Here is a 23,390-nt window from a genome sequence, read left to right as displayed (position 1 = left end):
GCTGGGATTACAGGTATGAGCCACCATGCCCGGCCCAGAATGTATATTTTAACAAGATTCCCAGGTGATCCACATGCACATTAAGGTTTGAGAAATACCATTGTATTAGGCTGTTCTTGCATTGCTATAAAGAAATACCCGAGACTGGGTAATTTACGGGAAAATAAATTCACTTGTCTCATGGTTCTACAGGATGTATAGGAAGCATAGCACTAATATCTGCTTCTGGCGGGGGCCTCAGGAAGCTTTTACTCATGGCAGAAGGCAACGTGGGAGTGCGTAAGTCACATGGCAAAAGCAGGAACACAGGCATGGGGGAGGTGACACACTTTTTTTTTTTTTTTTTGAGAGCGTTTTGCTTTGTCACACAGGCTGGAGTGCAGTGGCATGATCTCAGCTCATTGCAGCCTCTGCCTCCCAGATTCAAACGATTCTCACGCCTCAGCCTCCCGAGGTGCCACACACTTTTAAACAACCAGATCTCATGAGAACTCACTGACTATCATGAGGACAGCACCAAGGAATTGTGCCAAATCATTCACAAGAAATCCACCCTCATGATCCAATCACCTCCCACCAGGCCCCACATCCAACACTGGGAATTACAATTCAACATGAGATTTAGGTAGGAACAAATATCCAGACTATATGTACTGTTTTCTTTGGGTTTGTACAGCATGTTCTTTATTCATTGCTAGTAAAATACTCATCTGTCTCCCACTAAACCTGTGATATTCTTGAAAGCAGGAAATCTGTATTATTACTTTTTGTATTCTGACCACCGCTAGTTGTCCACCAAAACCATTTTCTCAGTCTTTCCAGGTACACTGCTAATCTACATTTCCCAGGCTTCCTTGCAGTTAGGTGTGATCATGTGACTAAGTTATCTCCAGTGGAATGTAAGCAGAAATACTGTGTACTATTTCTGGGCCCAGGTCTTAAAGACTGTAGGCAAGCTCACTGTTTTTTCCTTTCTCTTTGACTGGAATCTTAGTTTACAGGGTCTCAGTTGCACTAGCTACATTTCACATGCTCAATAGCACTTTTGGCTAATGGTTACCATATTAGAGTAGACATAGAACATTTTCATCGTTACAGAAATTTATATTGGATAGGAGCACTCTAGGGAGAATATCTACAATCTGTCAGATACCCCAGAATCATTACAATAAATCACCTCTGTTACTTAGGCTAATCAGATTTGATTTTACTATATGCTTTCAAAAGGAATGCAGTTATTGTATATGTGGCACTATAACTATACCTACTAAACACTAAATCTGACGGGGCAATTCTCAGGCTTATTTCTATTTGACCTCTATCAGTTTTTTTACCTGGTCAACTATTCTCTTGGATCTCTTCTACCCCTGACACTCTCTCATAAGAATTGGTATGCTGGCAGGCCGCAGTGGCTCACACCTGTAATCCCAGCACTTTGGGAGACCAAGGCGGGTGAATCACGACGTCAGGAGTTCAAGACCAGCCTGGCCAACATAGTGAAACCCCGTCTCTACTAAAAATACAAAAATTAGCCAGGCGTGGTGGTGGGCTCCTGTAATCCCAGCTATTTGGGAGGCTGAGGCAGGAGAATCACTTGAACCCAGGAGGCAGAGGTTGCAGTGAGCAGAGACTGTGCAACTGCACTCCACCCTGGGCAACAATGTGAGACTCTGTCTCAAAAAAAAAGAAAAAAAGAATTGGTATCATCCATAAAATCTCTTAGCAATATATACTAAAGAGAGATGACCCTTAAAAAGTGCAGAGCAGCGTGAAGGGGAGACTGATGCTTATTTTACACATTCTGTGTTCCCAAGCCTCCCATCGAGCTTCTGAACCATGCATCTAAATTGTTCACTAGATAGGTCCAGAGGTATCGCAAAATGGATGTGCTTCAAAATGAAACTATTCCTCATTCAAAACCTAGCTTAGTTTTGAACCTTCCCATTGCCCAGATAGAGAAAATGGACCTGCGCATACTGTGATCATGGTATTTATGACTGCACTGTAACTTGTGTGCGTGACTCTCTTTTGAAGAGGGACAACATTGTCTTCCCCTCTTTATATCTAGCATAGTGTCTGACACACATAAGTGCTCAATGATTTTTATTTTAGCAAATCGTAGTCATTTCCATACATTATTTTTTACAGCAAACATTGCCGGATACATTTCCATACGTTTTTAAATAGAGGAGGAGGAAGTGGAGGGGAAAAAAGGAAAATAAATAAATAAGTTGATTGTGAGCAATCAACTCCAGAATCACATCAATACTTCTAGGTCTAATGGCCACACAGCAAAATCAGCCTCAGTTATCCCATTGTTTTCATATCTTAAGACCTAAAAATGGGAACACAGATTTGTGGGAATAGGTTAGGATTTCTCAGTTTCCAAATTTTTCTGTGTGAGACTTTTATGCTAACTCTAGCACGGCTTATGTAAAATGTTCGTGATTTGGGGGTGGATCTAAACCACCTCAGATCTATAACCTCTGAGATAAGCGGGGCTGAGCTGCCAGAATGTCAGCTGTCACTTATCCCACCCAGAAACACAGGGGTAATTGTGGTTCTGATGCAGCCAGAAGTCCTCCTACCCTGTAACGCTTATCTGCTAAAATAAACCAACCTAGGAGCTAGCTATCCAATGCAGAGGGCAGGGCCATTTTCCGTGCAGAACATACTTGGCCTAGCCAAGGGTGACAAGGTCCTGCCTTCAAAAACAGGCCAGTCGCAGAAAAGAGTGATGATGGGCGCAGGTGGAGGAGGACAGCAGACCACTGCCTGAGACCTTCACATTTAAGCTACACAAAAATGCTTTTCCAGGTGAGCAGAGCTCTCGGGCTGCCCGCTTGTGACCCCAAATCCTGTCAGTCACGAGAACAGGGGTGAAGGAGGTGAAAACAGTGCGGAAAATAAGTCCTTAGGACAGTGAGTTCGGAAAATGCCTTCTTCAGTGTTCCAAGGTGCCCACGTGAACTGGGGAGGGCAGAGCAAAACCTCCTTATTTTCGGGTCTGTACAGGGTCCCCGCTAGGAAGGGGGCAGCCCTTGAGTTCCGTGTTGGTCGGTTATTAAGCGACTCCCCCGCGAAGCCCCGCCCAATGCCTGTGCGCTCAAACGAAGAGCGTCCGAGGAACGCGTAAGAGAAGTGAACTGAGGGGGCCGGGCGGCCGCTGAGGAGGGGAGCGCGCGGGAGCAGGGGCGAGGAGCGCGGAAGCGGGCGCGGCTGCCAGCTTAGAGGGCCCGGGCGGGGGCCTGAGAGCAGGGCTGGAGGGGCGGAGGACGGAGGAGGCCCTCCAGCGTTCCCGGCCGGCTCCGAGCAGGCGCCGTGGCAGCGCCCGCGCCTCCTGCCCGCCCTCCGCCGTCGCCAGGACGCAGGCCCGCGTCGGGGACGGCAGTAGGGCCCGCCGCCGTCGGCCTGGCGTCTCCACCCCGCTCAGTCTGCCTTGCCGCGCCTTCCCGCGTCGGACCGGCCGGGCCCTGCCCCTGGCGGAGGTAACTGCCCGCGGATTCCTTACCCCGGGACCCTGGCCTCCTCTTACGCTCCCCGGACCCGGGCGTCCTTGGTATCCCCTCATCCACCCTTCTGTCGGGCAGGTCCGCGACCTCCCTCCCGGGCCGTCTCCAGCCGCACCCGGCCCTGGTACATCCCCACTACCCAGTCGGGGCCCCGTCCTCGCTCTGGGCCTACCCCAGCCTCCCGGCGTCGCTTGCTGACGGAGCGCGGGAGCCCCGAGGGGCCGGGGTCGCCTGGCCGGCGTGGGTGGTGCCAGGCTCGGGCCACACCTCGGCCCCTGACCCGAGCCCCCCAGTCTCTTGAGCAGGATCCGGAGGAATAGAATGTCAATTTTCCTCACTGTTAGCAATTTTAAGATTGACTAATGAGGCTGAGTGCTTTGGCTCACGCCTGTAATCCCAGCACTTTGGGAGGCCGAGGCGGGCGGATCACAAGGTCAGGACCATCCTGGCTAACACGGTGAAACCCCGTCTCTACTAAAAATACAAAAAATTAGCCGGGCGTGGTGGCGGGCGCCTGTAGTCCCATCTACTTGGGAGGCTGAGGCAGGAGAATGGCGTGAACCCAGGACGTGGAGCTTGCAGTGAGCCGAGATGGTGCCACGGCACTCCAGCCTGGGCTACAGAGCAAGACTCCGTCTCAGGAAAAAAAAAAAAAGAAGATTGACTAATGGATTTGGGGTATGTCAGTGCATAAAGTTCCCAGTCTTTTTTCACTCAATAATTTTAGCAGCACTGATACTATTGACTGGATTTGTTATTTCATTAGGAGCTGCAAATGATGCTTTTCTAATGCCGGTGTTCCTCTTGCATTTGGTTAACCCTTTTGAAAGAATTTATTTTATTTGTAATTGTATTTATTTATTTTTGAGCCGAAGTCTTCGCTATGTTGCCCACGCTGGAGTGCAGTCGCTCTCACAGGCACAATCACAGCTCACTGCAGCCCGGAACTCTCCTGTCCTCAAGCGATCTTCCCATCTCGGCCTTCGTGCTGGCTGATAGCTAGCATCTTGATAGATCTTTGTGTGCTGTCTCAGAGTAGTTTTTCTTTTAAAGCTATTTTATTAAAAAACAAACAAACAAAAAAACCCCATCTATTTTGCCTGAGCACAGTGGATCACGCCTGTAATCCCAGCACTTTGGGAGGCTGAATCGGGTGCATCACCCATGGTCAGGGGTTCGAGACCAGCCTGGCCAACATGGTGAAACCCCGTTTCTACTAAAAATACAAAAAAATTAGCCTGGTGTGGTGCTGCATGCCTGTAATCCTAGCTACTCGGGAGGCTGAGGCAAGAGAATCGCTTGAACCAGGGAGGCGGACGTTGCAGTGAGCCGAGATTGCGCCACAGCACTCCAGCCTGGGAGATAAGAGCAAAATTCCAACTCAGAAATAAAATAAAGTATAAATCAAAACTTTATGAAAATTTTCAGTTAAGATCTTCAGTGGTCCATACGCAGTAGATTATGCCTGTTATCCCAGCACTTTGGGAGACTAGAGTGGGTGGATCACTTGAGGTCAGGAGTTCGAAACCAACCTGGCCAACATGGTGAAACCCCATCTCTACTTAAAAAAAAAAAAAAAAAAAAAAAAATTACAAAAATTAGCCAGGCATGGCCGGGCGTGGTGGCTCACGCCTGTAATCCCAGCACTTTGGGAGGCCTAGACGGGTGAATCACGAGGTCAGGAAATCAAGACCATCCTGGCTAACACGGTGAAACCCCCTCTACTAAAAATACAAAAAATTAGTCGGGCGTAATGGCGGGCGCCTGTAGTCCCAGCTACTTGGGAGGCTGAGGAAGGAGAATGGCGTGAACCCGGGAGGCGGAGCTTGCAGTGAGCCGAGATAGCGCCACTGCACTCTAGCCTGGAGGACAGAGCGAAACTCCGTCTCAGACAAACAAACAAACGAACAAAAAAATTAGCCAAGGGCGGTGGCACACGCTTGTAGTCCCAGCTACTTGGGAGGCTAATGCAGGAGCATCACTTGAACCCGGGAGGTGGAGGTTGCAGTGAGCTGAGATCGCACCACTGCACTCCAGCTGGGGCAACAGAGCGAAACTCTCTCAAAACAAACAAACAAACAAACCAAAAAACCAAAAAAAAAAAAAAAAAAAAAAACCAGTGAATATTATGGATCATTTATGATTATTACTATTATTGTTTACAGAATCTTGGGACTGTTTAACTTAATTGGTCATTGATATCTTAACAAACATGGAGATAAGATTAGAAATTTTGACATCAACAAGTATTAAGCAGAAAAAACCATGGCCACGTGTCTCCTGGTTGGGAAAGGTAGGTTTTTCTTTATTCAAGCAGTACCAGTTTTATATATGTTGCATGTGTGTTTTGCCTATAATATAGGAGTGTTCTATGATCTTAAGTAAATAAAACATCATCTACTGGAGGAGGATCTACAGGAGGATCACCTACCTGCACACTGAACAGGGTTTTGTGTGTATTTTGTCTTTATAATAATGAGCAAGTTAGTTTTTCCAGAATGTTAAGTGGTTTGTTTAGAAGATTTTTACTTAAACTTTCTTATTCATATTATGTTTAAGTCAAGTTTAAGTTTGAGATGGCATCATATATCAAAATGGAAAATTTAATGTCCTGAGCTTTCCTTTACCAGAAGTTAGTGGAGTGTTTCCTCCTATTGTGGTTTTCATGATTGTGCTATGAAGTGATCTTGGAACTAGGATGGAAAAAATGGGCCACAGTACGTTAGTAATCCAGGAATGCCATTCATAATATGTGGCATAGATTCCCCACTTAGGGAAAATAGGCAACCCTACTGTATTTGTAATGATCATTGAAATTAAGTGTTACATTTCCTCTGAGAAACTATACCACTAACTCCCCTAGAACAGGAATTCTTAAACTTTACAATGTATCAGAATTATCTGGAGAGGTGGTTAAAACACAGATTGCTGGGCCCCACTCCCAAAGTTTTCAGTTAATTAGGTCTGCGGTAGGGTTGGATATTTTGTATTTTGTATTTTTTTTTTTTTTTTTGAGATGGAGTCTGGCTTTGCTGCCCAGGCTGGAGTGTAATGACACCTTCTCGCCTCACTGCAACTTCAGCCTCCCAGGTTCAAGTGATTGTCCTGCCTCAGCCTCCCAAGTAGCAGGATTACAGACGCGTGCCACCACGCTCAGCTAATTTTTGTATTTTTAGTAGAGATGGGATTTCACCATGTTGTTCAGGCTGGTCTTGAACTCCTCACTTCTGAGGTGTTGCTGATGCTGCTGGCTCAGTTATGCTTTGAAAATCACTGCCTTAGAATATATGAAAACAGTTAATTCAAAACAGCCTACTTTTTCTAGATATTAAAGATGAGCAGAGTCATGGATTTATGAATTTCAGAAGCTATATCTATTTTAGTCTAAGTAAATAATTTAAAAACTTGCTCATACTACTGTTTTTTTTTTTGAGGCAGAGTCTTGCTCTGTCACCCAGGCTGGAGTGCAGTGGCGCAGTCTTGGCTCACTACAAGCTCTGCCTCCCGGGTTCACACCATTCTCCTGCCTCAGCCTCCTGAGTAGCTGGGACTACAGGTGCCGCCACCACGCCCGGCTAATTTTTTGTATTTTTAGTGGAGATGGGGTTTCACCATGTTAGCCAGGATGGTCTTGATCTCCTGACCTCATGATCCACCCGCCTCAGCCTCCCAAAGTGCTGGGATTACAGGCGTGAGCAACCACGCCCGGCCCATACTGCTGTTAAAATTGATGAGAGTCAGGTGCAGTGGTATGCACCTGTGGTCCCAGCTACTCAGGAGGCTAAGGCGAGAGGATCGCTTGAGCCCAGGAGTTCTGGGCTGCAGCGTGCCATACCGATTAGGTGTCTGCGCTAAATTCCGTATCAATATGATGACCTCCCAGGATCAAGGGGCTAGGGTAACCACCAGGTTGCCTAAGAATGGTGAACTGGTCCAGATCAGAAATGGACAAGGTCAAAACTCTCCTGCTTATTAGTAGTGGGATAGTGCCTGTAAATATCTGCTGCACTCCAGGCTGGGCAACAACAACAAAAAAAGATTAAAAAATAGATAAACCAGTTTTGGCTAGCAGAATTAGAAGACACTCCTATAATTTTAAACTTCAAAGAAATTGAAATACAACTATTAGGTCACCTTACCTATTAATTCTAATGTGGTATCTTAAAACAGAATTCAAAATATTCAGGTTACTATAGCGTATTAAGCTGAATGTTCATTTTATGATTTGTGGTCAAATGGATAATCTTTCTTAAATGTTGCTTTGGTTTCTGGATAATTTATTTAGGCAGTAAGTTGAATTAATTTCGGACACCTCTTGAGTCCTTCACATGTTTCTTCTCTTAGGAAAAAGAAGCTGTTTTTCTTTTGGATGATAAATTCATAAATGAAATTAATTTGCTATCAGGAAAGATAAAGAAGAAAATTCCTAGTCTGCAGCCTTTCTTGAAGGATGTTATTGTCCTAACAACGTCCATTAATGGTTAAGTAGTACTGATATTTTCAAATGACTAAAACTGTATTTTTTAATAACTTAGGGTGATATTAAAGAAAATATTAGATTATAAGTATTGCATTTCATTTTTGGAAACAGATGCCTGGCTGGCTGGGGTACTAACTACAGGAGAGCTTTTCCTTTGGAACAAAGATCAAGATTGTTTGAAAACTATACCAATAACTGAAAAGCCTAAGGAAATGATCAAAGCTACAGTCGGTGGGAAATTTTTTTATTTGTTTAAATTCATTTAACTAGGAAAAATAGGAGAACATGATGAAACATTTTTCTGTTATTGTCTTGAAAATGTGTTTCTGTATATGTGCATATGTATATCTGTAGGTATATATATTTCCATGTATGTGTATATATATGTATGTATTTTTGGTCATGTTTATCTGTGATACTGAGATTCAACTTGAAGAAGAAAATTCTGGCATGCCTAATATTTCTGTGATAATAATAGGTTTCTAATATCACATAAGTACTTGATAAATGTTGCTATTTTTTGTACTTTTTTCTTTTTTAGAGACAGGATCTTGTTCTGTCACATAGGCTGAAGTATAGTGGCATGATCATAGCTGCAGCTTTGACCTCTTGGGCTCAAGCGATCCGTCTCCTTAAGCCTCCCAAAGTGCTGGGATTACAGGCATGAGCTGCTGTGCCTGGGTTGTATTTTTAATTTTTTGCTAGTGCCTTAGTTTTGACATCCTGAATGGTAACATTATTTCGTTTTTTATTGTAAGAATACATAAATTATGTACTTTGTTGGGGGGAATTTAGACCTCAGAGGTTTAATTACATTTTTTGTTATTTTTTTTAGCAAGCTCTTTGAGACCTTATTTGTATGTATCTGGAAATGGGAAAAGAATTCTGCTCATAACATCTGGATGCATATTTCTTTGGGAATATTTGGAATTAAAGAGTATCTTATCTTCTAAGAGCCTTTCATTGGTGGGTCGGTGGTCCCAGGTCATACCTGAAGAAGCAGTTCTCTTGCCTTCCATTGAAGATAAAGAAGCTGTAGTGAATGCTGTTTTTATAAAAAATGAGGTAAAATCAGTCTCAGACTCTTATCTGTGAAGCAGATTAGCAGAATGCATAATGGTATAACTGTATATCTTTAGTCACCATAAATTTTCGTAGTAATTGTGCAATTCTTATATGGAAAAGATATTTTTATGTTTCTTGGGTCACATTTTTATTTTATTTTATTTTATTTTATTTTATTTTATTTTATTTATTTTTTTTTGAGACAGAGTCTCGCTCTGTCGCCCAGGCTGGAGTGCAGTGGCCAGATCTCAGCTCACTGCAAGCTCCGCCTCCCGGGTTCACGCCATTCTCCTGCCTCAGCCTCCCGAGTAGCTGGGACTACAGGCGCCCGCCACCTCGCCCGGCTAGTTTTTGTATTTTTTTAGTAGAGAAGGGGTTTCACCGTGTTAGCCAGGATGGTCTCGATCTTCTGACCTCGTGATCCACCCATCTCGGCCTCCCAAAGTGCTGGGATTACAGGCTTGAGCCACCGCGCCCGGCCTCTTGGGTCACATTTTTAAAAAGTGTTTATTAAAAGTAGTTTTAACTTAGAACTCCTTTTCTCTATCCTTGATTTAAAGATATAGCTTGTTATGCCAGGCGCGTTGGCTCATGCCTGTAATCCCAGCACTTTGGGAGGCGGAGGCGGGTGGATCACCTGAGGTCGAGAGTTCAAGACCAGCCTGACCAACATGGAGAAACCCCGTCTCTACTAAAAATACAAAATTAGCCAGGTGTGGTGGCACACGCCTGTAATCCCAGCTACTTGGGAGGCTGAGGCAGGAGAATCGCTTGAACCCAGGAGGCGGAGGTTGTGGTGAGCCGAGATCATGCCATTACACTCCAGCCTGGGCAACAAGAGTGAAACTCTGTCTCAAAAAAAAAAAAAAAAAAAATATATATATATATATATATATATTCTTGTTTGGTAATTTAACAAGCTAGAATTGATACTAAATATGCCATTTAATTGGGAAATAAAAGATTCATGAACTTGAAAAACCAAAACACATTTAAAATAGCTGCTTGGTATTCTTTGTATGTATGGACGAGCATTTTATTATCCAAACCACTATTGTTAGAAATTGCATTTTAGGCCGGGCGCGGTGGCTCAAGCCTGTAATCCCAGCACTTTGGGAGGCCGAGACGGGCGGATCACGAGGTCAGGAGATCGAGACCATCCTGGCTAACACGGTGAAACCCCGTCTCTACTAAAAAATACAAAAAACTAGCCGGGCGAGGTGGCGGGCGCCTGTAGTCCCAGCTACTCGGGAGGCTGAGGCAGGAGAATGGCGGGAACCCGGGAGGCGGAGCTTGCAGTGAGCTGAGATCCGGCCACAGCACTCCAGCCTGGGCGACAGAGCAAGACTCCGTCTCAAAAAAAAAAAAAAAAAAAAAAAAAAAAAGAAATTGCATTTTAAAGTTTTATTGTCCCCCCTCCCCATTCTCAGGGTGGTGCACTAATTTAAATAGTATAAAAGTATAAAAAGAGAAAAATAAACATGTAAGAATAGTTTCAGTTATAGTCACAATAAATGTCAATATTTCCTTGAGAGCATAAACTACAACCTCATATTTGAGACCTGCCTCTGGCTCAGAAAAAAATTACTTAGTCTTTAGCTTAATGTTAAGAATAAAAAATATAAGCAAGATCTCAATATTTTTTACTAGTTTATGATGAGGAATATATATATATGTTTAGTATCTTGATTTATTTTCACATTAACTTTATACTAAAGTATCTTAAATTTGTCTACAGTTATTTGGAGACTGCTGCCTGTGTTCATTTACTTTTTATTCTGGGGAATGCCTGAAGTTAACATTTCTAGCAATTCGGTGGCATGAGAATGTATTTACATCCATAAGGTGAGGTAAATGTTTTTTTCTTATTTCCTTACTGATTTTTTTTTTTCTTTTGAAGGCAAGGTCTTGCTCTGTCAACCAGACTGGGGAGGCAGTGGCACAATCATAGCTCAGCCTCCTGAGTACCTGTGACTATAGGTGTATGCCACCATGCCTGGCTAATTTTTTTTTTTTTTTAACGGACAAGGTCTTGCAATCCTGGACTCAAGCAATCATCTTGACTTGGCCTCCCAAAGTGCTGGGATTACAGGCATGAGCCATCATACCTGGCCCCATGTTTTCTATCCCTTTTTAAACAATTATTATCTTTTGATCCATATACATGTAATAAAATTTGTAAATGTTATTGTGAGTTTTGATTTCTGAGGCTTTGCAAATCATTTCTTCCTCTCTTATTTCTAAATGTTTAATCCAGAAAGTTTATCTTGTTTTTGTCTTGTTTCTCTTCTTTGAGAACTTGTAAAAGATAAGACAAGCTATGGTTTTACTTGTCTAAGACTATAAAAGTAACTATTTTGGAAAAGAATTCAATTGAAATTTAAAAGGGACATAACTATTTTGATTTGCTGTTATACCTTTTAAATGCTTAAGTGTTATTTTATTTAAAAATAGTTTTATTCTGAAAAGCCTAATAGAAAATATGCTTTTTTTTTTTTTTTGAGATGGAGTCTCGCTCTGTCACCCAGGCTGGAGTACAATGGTGTGATCTCGGCTCACTGTAACCTCTGCCTCTCGGGTTCAAGCGATTCTCCTGCCTCAGCCTCCCAAGTAGCTGGGACTAAGGTGCCCACCACTATGCCCGGCTAACTTTTTGTATTTTTATTAGAGATGGGGTTTCACCATGTTGGTTAGGCTGGTCTTGAACTCCTGACCTTGTGATCCACCTGCCTTGGCCTCCCAAAGTGCTGGGATTACAGGCGTGAGCCACCTCACCTGGCTGAAAATATGCATTATTTTCTTACAATGCCTAAGTAAGATTGAGTAAAACGGTGTGATTTTTATTTTTATTTTTCTGTTTGTTTTATTTTTATATTTTACATTAAGATATAACTTACATGAAGTAAAATGAACAAATCTTGGCTGAGTATGGTGGCGGGTGCCTGTAATTGCAGCACTCTGGGAGGCTGAGGCAGGAGGATCACTTGAGCCCAGGAGTTCAAGACCAGCCTGGACAACATGGCAAAATCCCATCTCTACAAAAAATATAAAATAAATTAGCTGAGCATGGTGGCGCATACCTATAGTCCCAGCTGCTTGGGAGGCTGAGGTGGGAGGATCACTGGAGCCCGGGAGGTCCAGGTTGCCGTGAGTTGAAATCGTGCCACTGTACTCCAGCCTAGGTGACAGAGTGAGACCCTGTCTGAAAAATAAATAAATAAATAAAATAAGATGAACAAATCTTAAGTGTACAACTAGATAGACTTTGAGAAATACATACACCTATTTGAAATATAAATATATATATATCACTTGGATCAATTGTAGAACATTGATACTATCCCAGAAGTTTCCCTTTTCTATCTGTCTGTCTGTCTGTCTGTCTGTCTATCTATCTATCTATCTATCTATCTATCTATCTATCTATCTATCTAGTTTTGAAACAGAGTCTTTTTGCTCTGTCTCCCATGTTGGAGTGTGGTGGTGCAATCTTGGCTTACTGCAACTTCTGCCTCCCAGGTTCAAGCGATTCTCCTGTCTCAGCCTCCTGAGTAGCTGGGATGATGGGCATGCGCCACCACGCCCAGCTAATCTTTTGTATTTTTAGTAAAGATGATGTTTCACCATGTTGGCCAGGCTGGTCTCAAACTCCTGACCTCAAATGATCTGCCCGACTCGGCCTTCCAAAGTGCTGGGATTACAGGCATTAGCCACCATGCCTGGACTTCTCTACTTTTTATTTTTTATTTTATTATTATTATTTTTAGACAGAGTCTTGCTCTGTTGCCCAGGCTGGAGTGCAGTGGCGCAATCTTAGCTCACTGCAACCGCTGCCTCCTGGGTTCAAGTGATTCTTCTGCCTCAGCCTCCCAAGTAGCTGAGACTATAGGTGTGCACCCCCACGCCTGGCTAATTTTTGTGTTTTTAGTAGATATGGGGTTTCACCATATTGGCCAGGCTGGTCTCGAACTCCTGACCTAGTTTTTAAATTCCTGTAAAAATGTTTGGTATTATGTTGAAATATGTTTATCCAAACTTTTAGTGGAAGCAGGTATAATATATTTGGGGATGCATATAAAAACATGGCTGTACTAACGGAACTCTGATATTCAATTTATTTAGCTAATCTGCAGCTGTTCTTTTGTGCACAGACTTCTGAAAGGTCTCTGATATAGTTTGGATGTTCATCCCCTCCAAATCTCGTGTTGAAAATAATCCTTAATGTTGCAATGTTGGAGGTGGGGCCTGGTGGGAGATGTTGGGGTCAAGGGGGCAGATCCCTCATGAATGACTTGGTGTTCTGCTTAACAGTAATGAGTTCTTGCTCTGAGTTCACGGGAGATCTGGTTGTTTAAAAGAGCCTGGAATCTCCTCCTTCTCTCCCGTACTCCCTCTCTTGGGAAAATGCTGCTCCCTCTTTCCTTTCTGCCATGGTTATAAGCTTCCTGAAGCCCTCACAAGAATCCGAGGAGATGCCTAAGCCATGTTTGCACAGTCTGGAGAACCGTGAGCCCAAGTAAACCCCTTTTCTTTCTTTCTTCCTTTCTTTTTTTGATATGGAGTCTCATTCTGTTGCCCAGGTTGGAGTGCAGTGGCACGATCTTGGCTCACTGCAACCTCCGCCTCCCAGGTTCAAGCAGTTCTCCTGCCTTAGCCTCCTGAATAGCTTGGATTACAGGTGCGCACCACCATGCCCAACTAATTTTGTGTTTTTAGCAGAGACACGGTTTCACCATGTTGGCCAGGCTGGTCTCAGATTCCTGGCTTCAAGTGATCCACCTGTCTCCGCCACCCAAAGTGCTGGGATTACAGGCGTGAGCTACTGTGCCCAGCCAACCCCTTTTCTTTATAAATTACTCAGTCTCAGGCATTCCTTTACAGCAACACAATGGATTAACATAGTCTTTAAAATATTCCCTAAGTACATGTGCACATGTAGGAATTTGGATGAATCCTTTAATTTTTGTAATGAACTATATATAAATTTAAAAGTTACTATACATTTTGTTTTCAATTATTTCATTTTTTTTTTAGATCATTGCCATACCATGTTCATTGGGCTCAACAAGACTGTCATCTCTGCAGTCTAATTCCTAAATGTGAATCAGTAAAGTCAAGAGGAGCTCTAATTTCTGCCTTTTCAAGAGATGGCCTTACCCTGGCAGTAACTCTTAATCAGAAAGACCCCAAGGTCAGTAAATATCTGTCTTAGAAAGTAATCTATAAAAGAAGGAGTTTATTTGAGTTTTGAGATTTTTCTTTTTCTAAATACTCCTTTATATTCCCTTTTTTTTTTTTTTTTTTTTTTTGAGACAGGGTCTCCGTCTGTTGCCTAGGCTGGAGTACAGTGGTGTGATCATGGCTTGCTGCAGCCTTGACCTCCCAGGCTGAAGTGATCCTCTCACCTTAGCCTTCCAAGTAGCTGGGGCCACAGGCTTATACCACCATGGCTGGCTAATTTTTGTATTTTTTTGGTAGAGATGAGGTTTTGCCATATTGCCCAGGCTGGTCTTGAATTCCTGAGCTCGAACAATTCTCCCATCTCAGCCTCCCAAAGTGCTGGGATTACAGGTGTGAGCCATTGTGCCCAGCCTACGTTATATTCTTTAAGTTGGTGGTGTTTAATCCAACTTGACATTGTGGATTGGTAAAGTTCTTTAAATTAGATGCCGTAACTCTCAAAACTTGGCTCTCAGAAATGAAAAAAGAATAAGGGAAAAAGAAGAAAGAAGAGCACTGCGGTAACTAATGTTCTTAAGGTGGAACATAAAAGAGCAAAGGCTACCAGGGGTCAATATTGCCTTGCCAGTTGAGAAATTCTCCCTAGATAGTTTATTAATATAGTAATAGATCTCTATGTCGCCAGAATTATAAGTAATGGTTACAGTAAAATAATTTTAATAGTTTTCTTGTCTTTTTTTCCTTTCTAGGCAACTCAGGTATTATTTATAAACACACTGAATTTTGTTACTCTCTGTGGTAGCCTTAAAGGATGTAGTAACAAGAGTCGCGTGGTTCCAGCTGCACTTATTAGGTAAGAACTCTTTTGTCTGTCTTTTTTTTCTTTTTTTCTTTTAAAAGAGATGGGTCTCTGTCAGGTGTGATAGCTCACTCCTTTAATTCTAGCACTTTGGGAAACCAAGGTGGGAGGATCACTTGAGCTCAGGGGTTTGAGACCAGCTTGGGCAACATAATGAGACCTTGCCTCTACTGAAAAATAGAAAGAAATTAGCTGAGCATGGTAGTGGACACCTGTAGTCCCAGCTACTTGGGAGGCTGAGATAGGGGGTATCACCTGAGCCTGGGTAATAGAGGCTGCAGTGAACTATGATCTCACCACTGCACTCCGGTCTGAATCTGAGCAACAGAGCAAGATCCTGTCTCAAAGAAAAAAAAAAAAGACTGGGCACAGTGGCTCATGCCTGTAATCACAGCACTTTGGGAGGCCGAGGCTGGGTGTGGTGGCTCACACCTGTAATCACAACACTCTGGGAGGCCGAGGTGGGTGGATCACCTGAGGTCAGGAGTTCAAGACCAGCCTGGCCAAAATGGTGAAACCCCATCTCTACTAAAAAAAAATTAAAAAAAATTAGCCAGGTGTGGTGGCATGCACCTGTAGTCCCAGCTACTTGGGAGGCTGAGGCACGAGAATGGCTTGAACGACAGAGGGAGACTGTCTCAAAAAAAAAAAAAAAAAAAAAAAAAGTGGTCTTACTTGTTGCCCAAGCTGGAGTGTAGTGGTGTGATCATAGCTCGCTGCAGCATTGAACTCCTGGGCTCAAGCAGTGCTTTCTTCCTCAGCCTTCTGAGTAGCTGGGACTACAGGTGTGCGTCACTGTATGTGGCTAACTTTTTAAAGTTTTTTGTAGAGACAGGGTCTTGCTATGTTGACCACGCTGGTCTTTAGCTCCTGGCCTTAAGTGATCCTCCCACCTTGGCCTCCTAAAGTGCTGGGATTACAGGCCTGAGCCATCATGCCCAGCCTAAAAGTTGCTTTATATAAGGAATGCCTTAAATACTTTAAGGAAGGGTCTGGTGGGGTAGTAGATAACATACTTTCTTTTCTCTTTCATTTATTTTTGTGTCTTTCTGGGAGAAATTTAATCATGAGTAAGTAGAGAAATGTTGGGATGAATTGGAGAGGCTGAAATGAAAAAGGCTTGTTTGGAAAGACCATTATTTAATCAGGGAGTCTGGGGGGTTTATAGTCTTTAAAAATTAAAACAATTAAAAAAATATATATTTAATGGGTACAGGTGCATATTTCTTTTCTTTTCTTTTTTTAAAATTAATTAATTTACTAATTATTATGATTATACTTTAAGTTCTAGGGTACATGTGCATAACGTGCAGGTTTGTTACATATGTATACTTGTGCCATATTGGTGTGCTGCACCCATCAACTCGTCAGCACCCATCAACTCGTCATTTACATTAGGTATAACTCCCAATGCAATCCCTCCCCCCTCCTCTTTTTTTTTTTTTTTGAGATGGAGTCTCGCTCTGTCACCCAGGCTGGAGTGCAGTGGCGCGATCTTGGCTCATTGCAAGCTCTGCCTCCTGGGTTCATGCCATTCTCCTGCCTCAGCCTCCCCAGTAGCTGGGACTAAAGGCTCCCGCCACCATGCCTAGATAATTTTTTTGTATTTTTTTAGTAGAGACAGGGTCTCACCGTTTTAGCCAGGGTGGTCTTGATCTCCTGACCTCGTGATCCACCTGCCTTGGCCTCCGAAAGTGCTGGGATTACAGGCGTGAGCCACTGCACCCGGCCTCGTGCATATTTCTTACATACACATATTGTGTAGTGGTGAAGTCTGGACTTTTAGTGTTAATAGTGAACATTGTACCCAATAGGTAATTTTTCAACCCTCACTCCCCTCCCGTCATTTGTAGTCTCCAGTACCTGTTATTCTACTCTGCATGTCCATGTGGACCCATTGTTTAGTCCCAACTTACAAGTTATAATATGTAGTATTTGATGCCGGGCGTGGTGGCTCACACCTGTAATCCCAACGCTTTGGGAGGCCGAGGTGGCTGGATCACGAGGTCAGGAGATCGAGACCATCCTGGCTAACACGATGAGACCCCATCTCTACTAAAAATCCTCTGTTGTTAGATGGTTTTGTTGATTCCCTATCTTTGCTATTGTGAATAGTAATGTGATAAATATATGAGTGCAAGTATCTTTTTGATATAATGATTTCTTTCCTTTGGTTATATACCCAGTAGTGGGATTACTGGATTGAATGGTAGTTCCTATTTTGGTTCTTTGAGAAATGTCTGTAGCATAATGATTGTACTAATTTACATTCCCACCAAACTTGTTTGTTCCCTTTTCTCATGTTCCCATGTTCCCTTTCCTCTGCATACTTGCAACATGTTGTTTTTTGACTTTTTAGTAATAGCCATTCTGACTGGTATGTTATCTCATTGTGGTTTTAATTTGCATTTCTCTGATGATTAGTGATGTTGAGCATTTTTTCGTATGTTTATTGGCTGGTTGTATGTCTTTTGAGAAATGTCTGTTCATGCTCTTTGCCCAGTTTTTAATGAGGTGGTTTTTTTTTTTTTTTTTTTTTTTTTTTTTTGCTTGTCGAGTTGTCTTAGTTTTTCATAGATCCTAGATATTAGCCCTTTGTCAGATGCATAGTTTGCAAATATTTTCTCCCATTCTGTAGGTTGTCTTTTTACTTCAATTGTGTCTTTTGCTGTGCAGAAGTTTTTTAAGTTAGTTAATTCTCATTTGTCTATTTTTGTTGTATTTGCGTGTGAGGATGCGGCCTTAAATTCTTTGCCTGGCCCAATGTCCAGAAGGGTTTTTCCTAGGTTTTCTTCTAGGATTTTTATAGTTTCAGGCCTTATGTTTAGGTCTTTAATTCATCTTGAGTTAATTTTTGTATATGATGAGAGGTATGGGTCCAGTTTCATTCTTTTGCACATCTATCCAATTTTCCCAGCACTATTTTTATTGAATAGGGTGTCCTTTCCCCAGTGTATATTTTTATTGACTTTGCTGAAGATCAGTTGGTTGTAGGAATGTAACTTTGTTTCTGGGTTCTGTATTCTGTTACATTTATCTGTGTGCTGTTTTTATACCAGTACCATGCTGTTTTGGCTACTATAGCCTTGCAGTATAGTTTGAAATTAGTAGACTGGGCATGGTGGCTCACGCCTGTAGTCCCAGCACTTTGGGAGGCCGAGGTGGATGGATCACCTGAGGGTGGGAGTTGGAGACCCTGACCAATATGGAGAAATCCTGTCTCTACTAAACTGGATTTTGTAAAATTAGCTGGGTGTGGTGGCACATGCCTGTAATCCTAGCTACTTGGGAGGCTGAGGCAAGAGAATCGCTTGAACCCAGGAGGCGGAGGTTGTGGTGAGCCGAGAGATTGCACCATTGTACTCCAGCCTGGGCAACAAGAGTGAAACTCTGTCTCAAAAAAAACAAAAAAAAAGTCCTGGGGGCAGTGGCTCACGCCTATAATCCCAGCACTTTGGGAGGCAGAGGCGGGCAGATCATGAGTTCAGGAGTTCAAGACCAGCCTGACCAACATGGTGAAACCCCGTCTCTAGTAAAAATACAAAAATTAGCTGGCGTGGTGGCGGGCGCCTGTAATCCCAGCTACTCAGGAGGCTGAGGCAGGAGAATTGCTTGAACCCAGGAGACAGAGGTTGCAATGAGCTGAAATCGCACCACTGCTTTCCAGCCCGGGTGACAGAGCGGGACTCCGTCGCCAAAAAAAAAAAAAAAAAAAATTGAAATTAAGTAATATGATGCCTGCAGCTTTGTTCTTTTGTTTTTGGTTCCATACGAGTTTTAGGATTGTTCTTTCTAATTATGTGAAAAATGGCACTGGTAATTTGATAGAGATTGCACTGAATCTGTAGATTTATTTGGGCAATATGTTCATTTTAATGATACTGGCCTTTTAATCCATAAGCATGAGATGCTTTTTCATTTGTTTGTGTCATCTATGATTTCTTTTATCAGTGTTTTATAGTTCTCATAGAGATCTTTTACCTTCTTGATTAAATATATTGCTAGGTATTTTATTTTTTGTAGCTAATGTTAATGGGATTGCCTTCTTGATTCAGTCATTGGCTACATAGTTACTGGTGTATTTTCTACTGATTTCTGTATATTCATTTTGTTATATAAAGAATCCTGAAATCTTACTATGTTAATTTATCAAATCTAAGAGTTTTTGTGGAGTCTTTAGGGTTTTCTAGATTTAAGATTATATTGTCAGTGAACAGTGATAATTTGGATACCATGTATTTTTTTACCTTGCCTGATTGCTCTGACTAGGACTTCTAGCATTATGTTGAATACGTGTGGTAAGAGTAGGCATCCTTGTCTTGTTCCAGTTCTAAACATTATAGTTGATACAACAGAAATACAACAACTATTAAGACTATTATGAAATAATACGCTCACAAACTACAAAACCTAGAGGAAATCGATGAGTTTCTTTTATAGGTGACTGGACTCTTTTCTTTTGCTAATTTTAAAATTCTTTCTTTCCCTTTGACTTAACACATTCTGAATATAATATCCTCTGGTGGAGTCCTTTTTGCTGTATATTTGCGTGGGGATCACTGGGCCTTCTGTATCTGGATGTCTAACTCTCTTGCTAGACTTAGGAAGTTTTCATTTATTATTCTTTTAAATAGGTTTTCGTCTCTTTTTGATCTCTCTTACCCCTCAGGCATACTGATAACTTATAAGTTCACTCACTTTATGCATATGTTGTGTAGTGGTGAAGTCTGGGCGTTTAGTGTTAATAGTGAACATTGTACCCAATAAGTAATTTTTCAGCCCTCATTCCACTCCCGTCTTTTGTAGTCTCTAATGCCTATTATTTGGAATAAGTGCAATGTTGTGCTGAGAAGAATGTATATTCTGTTGATTTGGGGTGGAGAGTTCTGTAGATGTCTATTAGTCTGCTTGGTGCAGAGCTGAGTTCAATTTCTGGATAACCTTGTTAACTTTCTGTCTCGTTGATCTGTCTAGTGTTGACAGTGGGGTGTTGAAGTCTCCCATTATTATTGTACGGGAGTCTAAGTCTCTTTGTAAGTCTCTAAGGACTTGCTTTATGAATCTGGGTGCTCCTGTATTGGGTGCATGTATGTTTAGGATAGTTAGCTCTTCTTGTTGAATTGATCCCTTTACCATTATGTAATGGCCTTCTTTGTCTCTTTTGATCTTTGATGGTTTAAAGTCTGTTTTATCAGAGACTAGGATTGCAACCCTTGCTTTTTTTTGTTTTCCATTTGCTTGGTAGATCTTCCTCCATCCCTTTATTTTGAGCCTATGTGTGTCTCTGCACATGACATGGGTCTCCTGAATACAGCACACTGATGGGTCTTGACTGTTTATCCAATTTACCAGTCTGTGTTTTTTAATTGAAGCATTTAGTCCATTTACATTTAAGGTTAATATTGTTATATATGAATTTGATCCTGCCATTATGATGTTAGTTGGTTATTTTGCTCATTAGTTGATGCAGTTTCTTCCTAGCATCAATGGTCTTTACAATTTGTCATGTTTTTGCAGTGGGTGGTACTGGTTGTTCCTTCCCATGTTTAGTGCTTCCTTCAGGAGCTCTTGTAAGGCAGGCCTGGTGGTGACAGAATCTCTCAGCATTTGCTTGTCTGTAAAGGATTTTATTTCTCCTTCATTTATGAAGCTTAGTTTGGCTGGATATGAAGTTCTGGGTTGAAAATTCTTTTCTTTAAGAATGTTGAATATTGGCTCCCACTCTCTTCTGGCTTGTAGAGTTTCTGCCTAGAGATCTGCTGTTAGTCTGATGGGCTTCCCTTTGTGGGTAACCCGACCTTTCTCTCTGGCTGCCCTTAACATTTTTTTCCTTCATTTCAGCTTTGGTGAATCTGACAATTATGTGTCTTGGAGTTGCTTTTCTCGTGTAGTATCTTTGTGGTGTTCTCTGTATTTCCTGAATTTGAATGTTGGCCTGCCTTTATAGGTTGGGCAAGTCCTCCTGGATAATATCCTAAAGAGTGTTTTCCAACTTGGTTCCATTCTCCCCGTCACTTTCAGGTACACCATTCAGACGTAGATTTGGTCTTTTCACATAGTCCCATATTTCTTGGAGGCTTTGTTCATTTCTTTTTACTGTTTTTTCTCTAAACTTCTCTTCTCGCTTCATTTCATTCATTTGATCTTCAATCACCGATACCCTTTCTTCCAGTTGATCAAATCGGCTACTGAAGCTTGTGCATACATCACGTAGTTCTCGTGCCATGGTTTTCAGCTCCATCAGGTCATTTAAGGTCTTCTCTTCTCTGGTTATTCTAGTTAGCCATTTGTCTAATCTTTTTCCAAGGTTTTTAGCTTCTTTGTGATGGGTTCAAACATCCTCCTTTAGCTCGGAGAAGTTTGATCGTCTGAAGCCTTATTCCCTCAACTCGTCAAAGTCATTCTCCATCCAACTTTGTTCCATTGCTGGCGAGGAGCTGCATTTGTTTGGAGGTGAAGAGGCACTCGATTTTTAGAATTTTCAGCTTTTCTGCTCTGGTTTCTCCCCATCTTTGTGGTTTTATCTACCTTTGGTCTTTGATAATGGTGATGTACAAATGGGGTTTTGGTGTGGATGTCCTTTCTGTTTGTTAGTTTTCCTTCTATCAATCAGGACCCTCAGCTGCAGGTTTGTTGGAGTTTTCTCGAGGTCCACTACAGACCCTGTTTGCCAGGGCATCACCAGCGGAGGCTGCAGAACAGCGAATATTGCAGAACAGCAAGTGTTGCTGCCTGATCGTTCCTCCGGAAGCTTCGTCTCAGAGGGACACCTGGCCGTGTGAGGTGTCAGTTGGTCCCTACTGGGAGGTGTCTCCCAGTTAGGCTACTCGGGGGTTAGGGACCCAATTGAGGAGGCAGTCTGTCCGTTCTCAGATCTCAAACTCCGTGCTGGGAGAACAACTACTCTCTTCAAAGCTGTCAGACAGGGACATTTAAGTCTGCAGAAGTTTCTGCTGCCTTTGTTCAGCTATGCCCTGCTCCCGTAGGTGCAGTCTGCAGAGGCAGGCAGGCCTCCTTGAGCTGCGGTGGGCTCCACCCAGTTCAAGCTTCCTGGCCGTTTGATTTACCTACTCAAGCCTCAGCAATGGCAGGTGCCCCTCCCCCAGCCTTGCTGCTGCCTTGCAGTTGATCTCAGACTGCTGTGCTAGCAATGAGCGAGGTTCCGTGGGCATGGGACCCTCCGACCGATGCGCGGGGTATAATCTCCTGGTGTGCCATTTGCTAAGACCGTTGGAAAGGAAAAGTGCAGTATTAGGGTGGGAGTGACCTGATTTTCCAGGTGCTGTCTGTCACAGCTTCCCTTGGCTAGGAAAGGGAATTCCCTGACCCCTTGCACTTCCCAGGTGAGGCGATGCCTTGCCCTGCTTTGGCTCACGCTTGGTGGGCTGCACCCACTGTCCTGCACGCACTGTCTGGCAAGCCCCAGTGAGATGAACCCGGTATCTCAGTTGGAAATGCAGAAATCACCCGTCTTCTGCGTCGCTCACGCTGAGAGCTGTAGACCTGAGCTGTTCCTATTCAGCCATCTTAGAACCTCTGGGGGAATTATTTTTGATTGGCATCTATTGCTGGACAGTTTTTGTAGTCCTTTGGTGGTGTCATATTTTCTTGCTTTTCTTATGTTTTCTGTGTCCTTCCATTCATGTCTGTACATCTGGTACAGCAGTTGCTTGTTTTAATTTTTTGAAAATGCATTTATAGAGGGGAATTTTTTCCTGAAGATGTATGTTGTTGATTGAGTAGGATACTTTGGCTTTGATTTTGCATACTTGTGGTAATGTAATCTTTGTATGACTTCTTCAGTAGTACACAGGGTTGGTGGCATCTGTGATTTCCTCAGTGGCTTAAGGTATAGTTATTAGGTGAGGTTATGGTGAAGTTTTGCTAGAGACTTGGACAACAACTGAGCCAGTCTTCAGGCCCTAGTAGTGGCAGCAGTGGGGTGAGTGTGCCTGTTTTTAGGCCCTAGACCACCTTATACTGGCCCTGGTATTGGTGGGTCCTGAAGGCTGATTCTTGGGCCTCCAGGTGGCATGCTTAGAAGCTAGTAGTGGGAGTGGTGGTCTAGGTGTGTGGGCAGTTTCCCAGGCCTCTGAGTATCTGGCATGGTATGGGCGATGGCAGTAGTAGTGGTGAAGCAACCCACTAGGACCCAAGTTGTCCATGTTGGAGTTACTGGAAGTTGTGATGGTTTGGGGGGACTAGTCTCTAGTGACATAGCTGCTCTGTGGCAGGTCAGTGGGTATTGTCCTTAGTGTGCTTAGGAGAGCTTGGTCTGCCCTGTTCTTCCCTG

General features: G+C 42.9%; 1 protein-coding gene across 13 annotated transcripts in view; it reads left to right on the top strand.

The window, feature by feature from the left end:
• The first annotated feature begins 3,174 nt into the window (after window positions 1–3,174).
• Window positions 3,175–23,390, top strand: part of CPLANE1 (ciliogenesis and planar polarity effector 1) — a 168,758-nt gene continuing 148,542 nt past the window's right edge. For 7 of the 13 annotated variants that reach the window (XM_021939302.2, XM_021939299.2, XM_021939300.2 and 4 more), the window contains exons 1-8: window positions 3,178–3,488; window positions 5,678–5,805; window positions 7,857–7,992; window positions 8,104–8,223; window positions 8,828–9,057; window positions 10,796–10,902; window positions 14,092–14,248; window positions 14,988–15,091. In XM_021939302.2, the coding sequence (XP_021794994.2) occupies window positions 5,725–5,805; window positions 7,857–7,992; window positions 8,104–8,223; window positions 8,828–9,057; window positions 10,796–10,902; window positions 14,092–14,248; window positions 14,988–15,091 (935 nt within the window). In that variant the 5' untranslated portion in view covers window positions 3,178–3,488; window positions 5,678–5,724. Of the gene's footprint in view, window positions 3,489–5,677; window positions 5,806–7,856; window positions 7,993–8,103; window positions 8,224–8,827; window positions 9,058–10,795; window positions 10,903–14,091; window positions 14,249–14,987; window positions 15,092–23,390 lie in introns of all 13 variants that reach the window. The other 6 variants (XM_021939298.2, XM_021939295.2, XM_021939296.2 and 3 more) reach the window with 3 other exon arrangements.

This window comes from Papio anubis, chromosome 5 (assembly GCF_008728515.1).
Source record: "Papio anubis isolate 15944 chromosome 5, Panubis1.0, whole genome shotgun sequence".
Lineage (NCBI taxonomy): Eukaryota > Metazoa > Chordata > Mammalia > Primates > Cercopithecidae > Papio > Papio anubis.
This window is presented reverse-complemented; position numbering and strand designations above follow the sequence as displayed.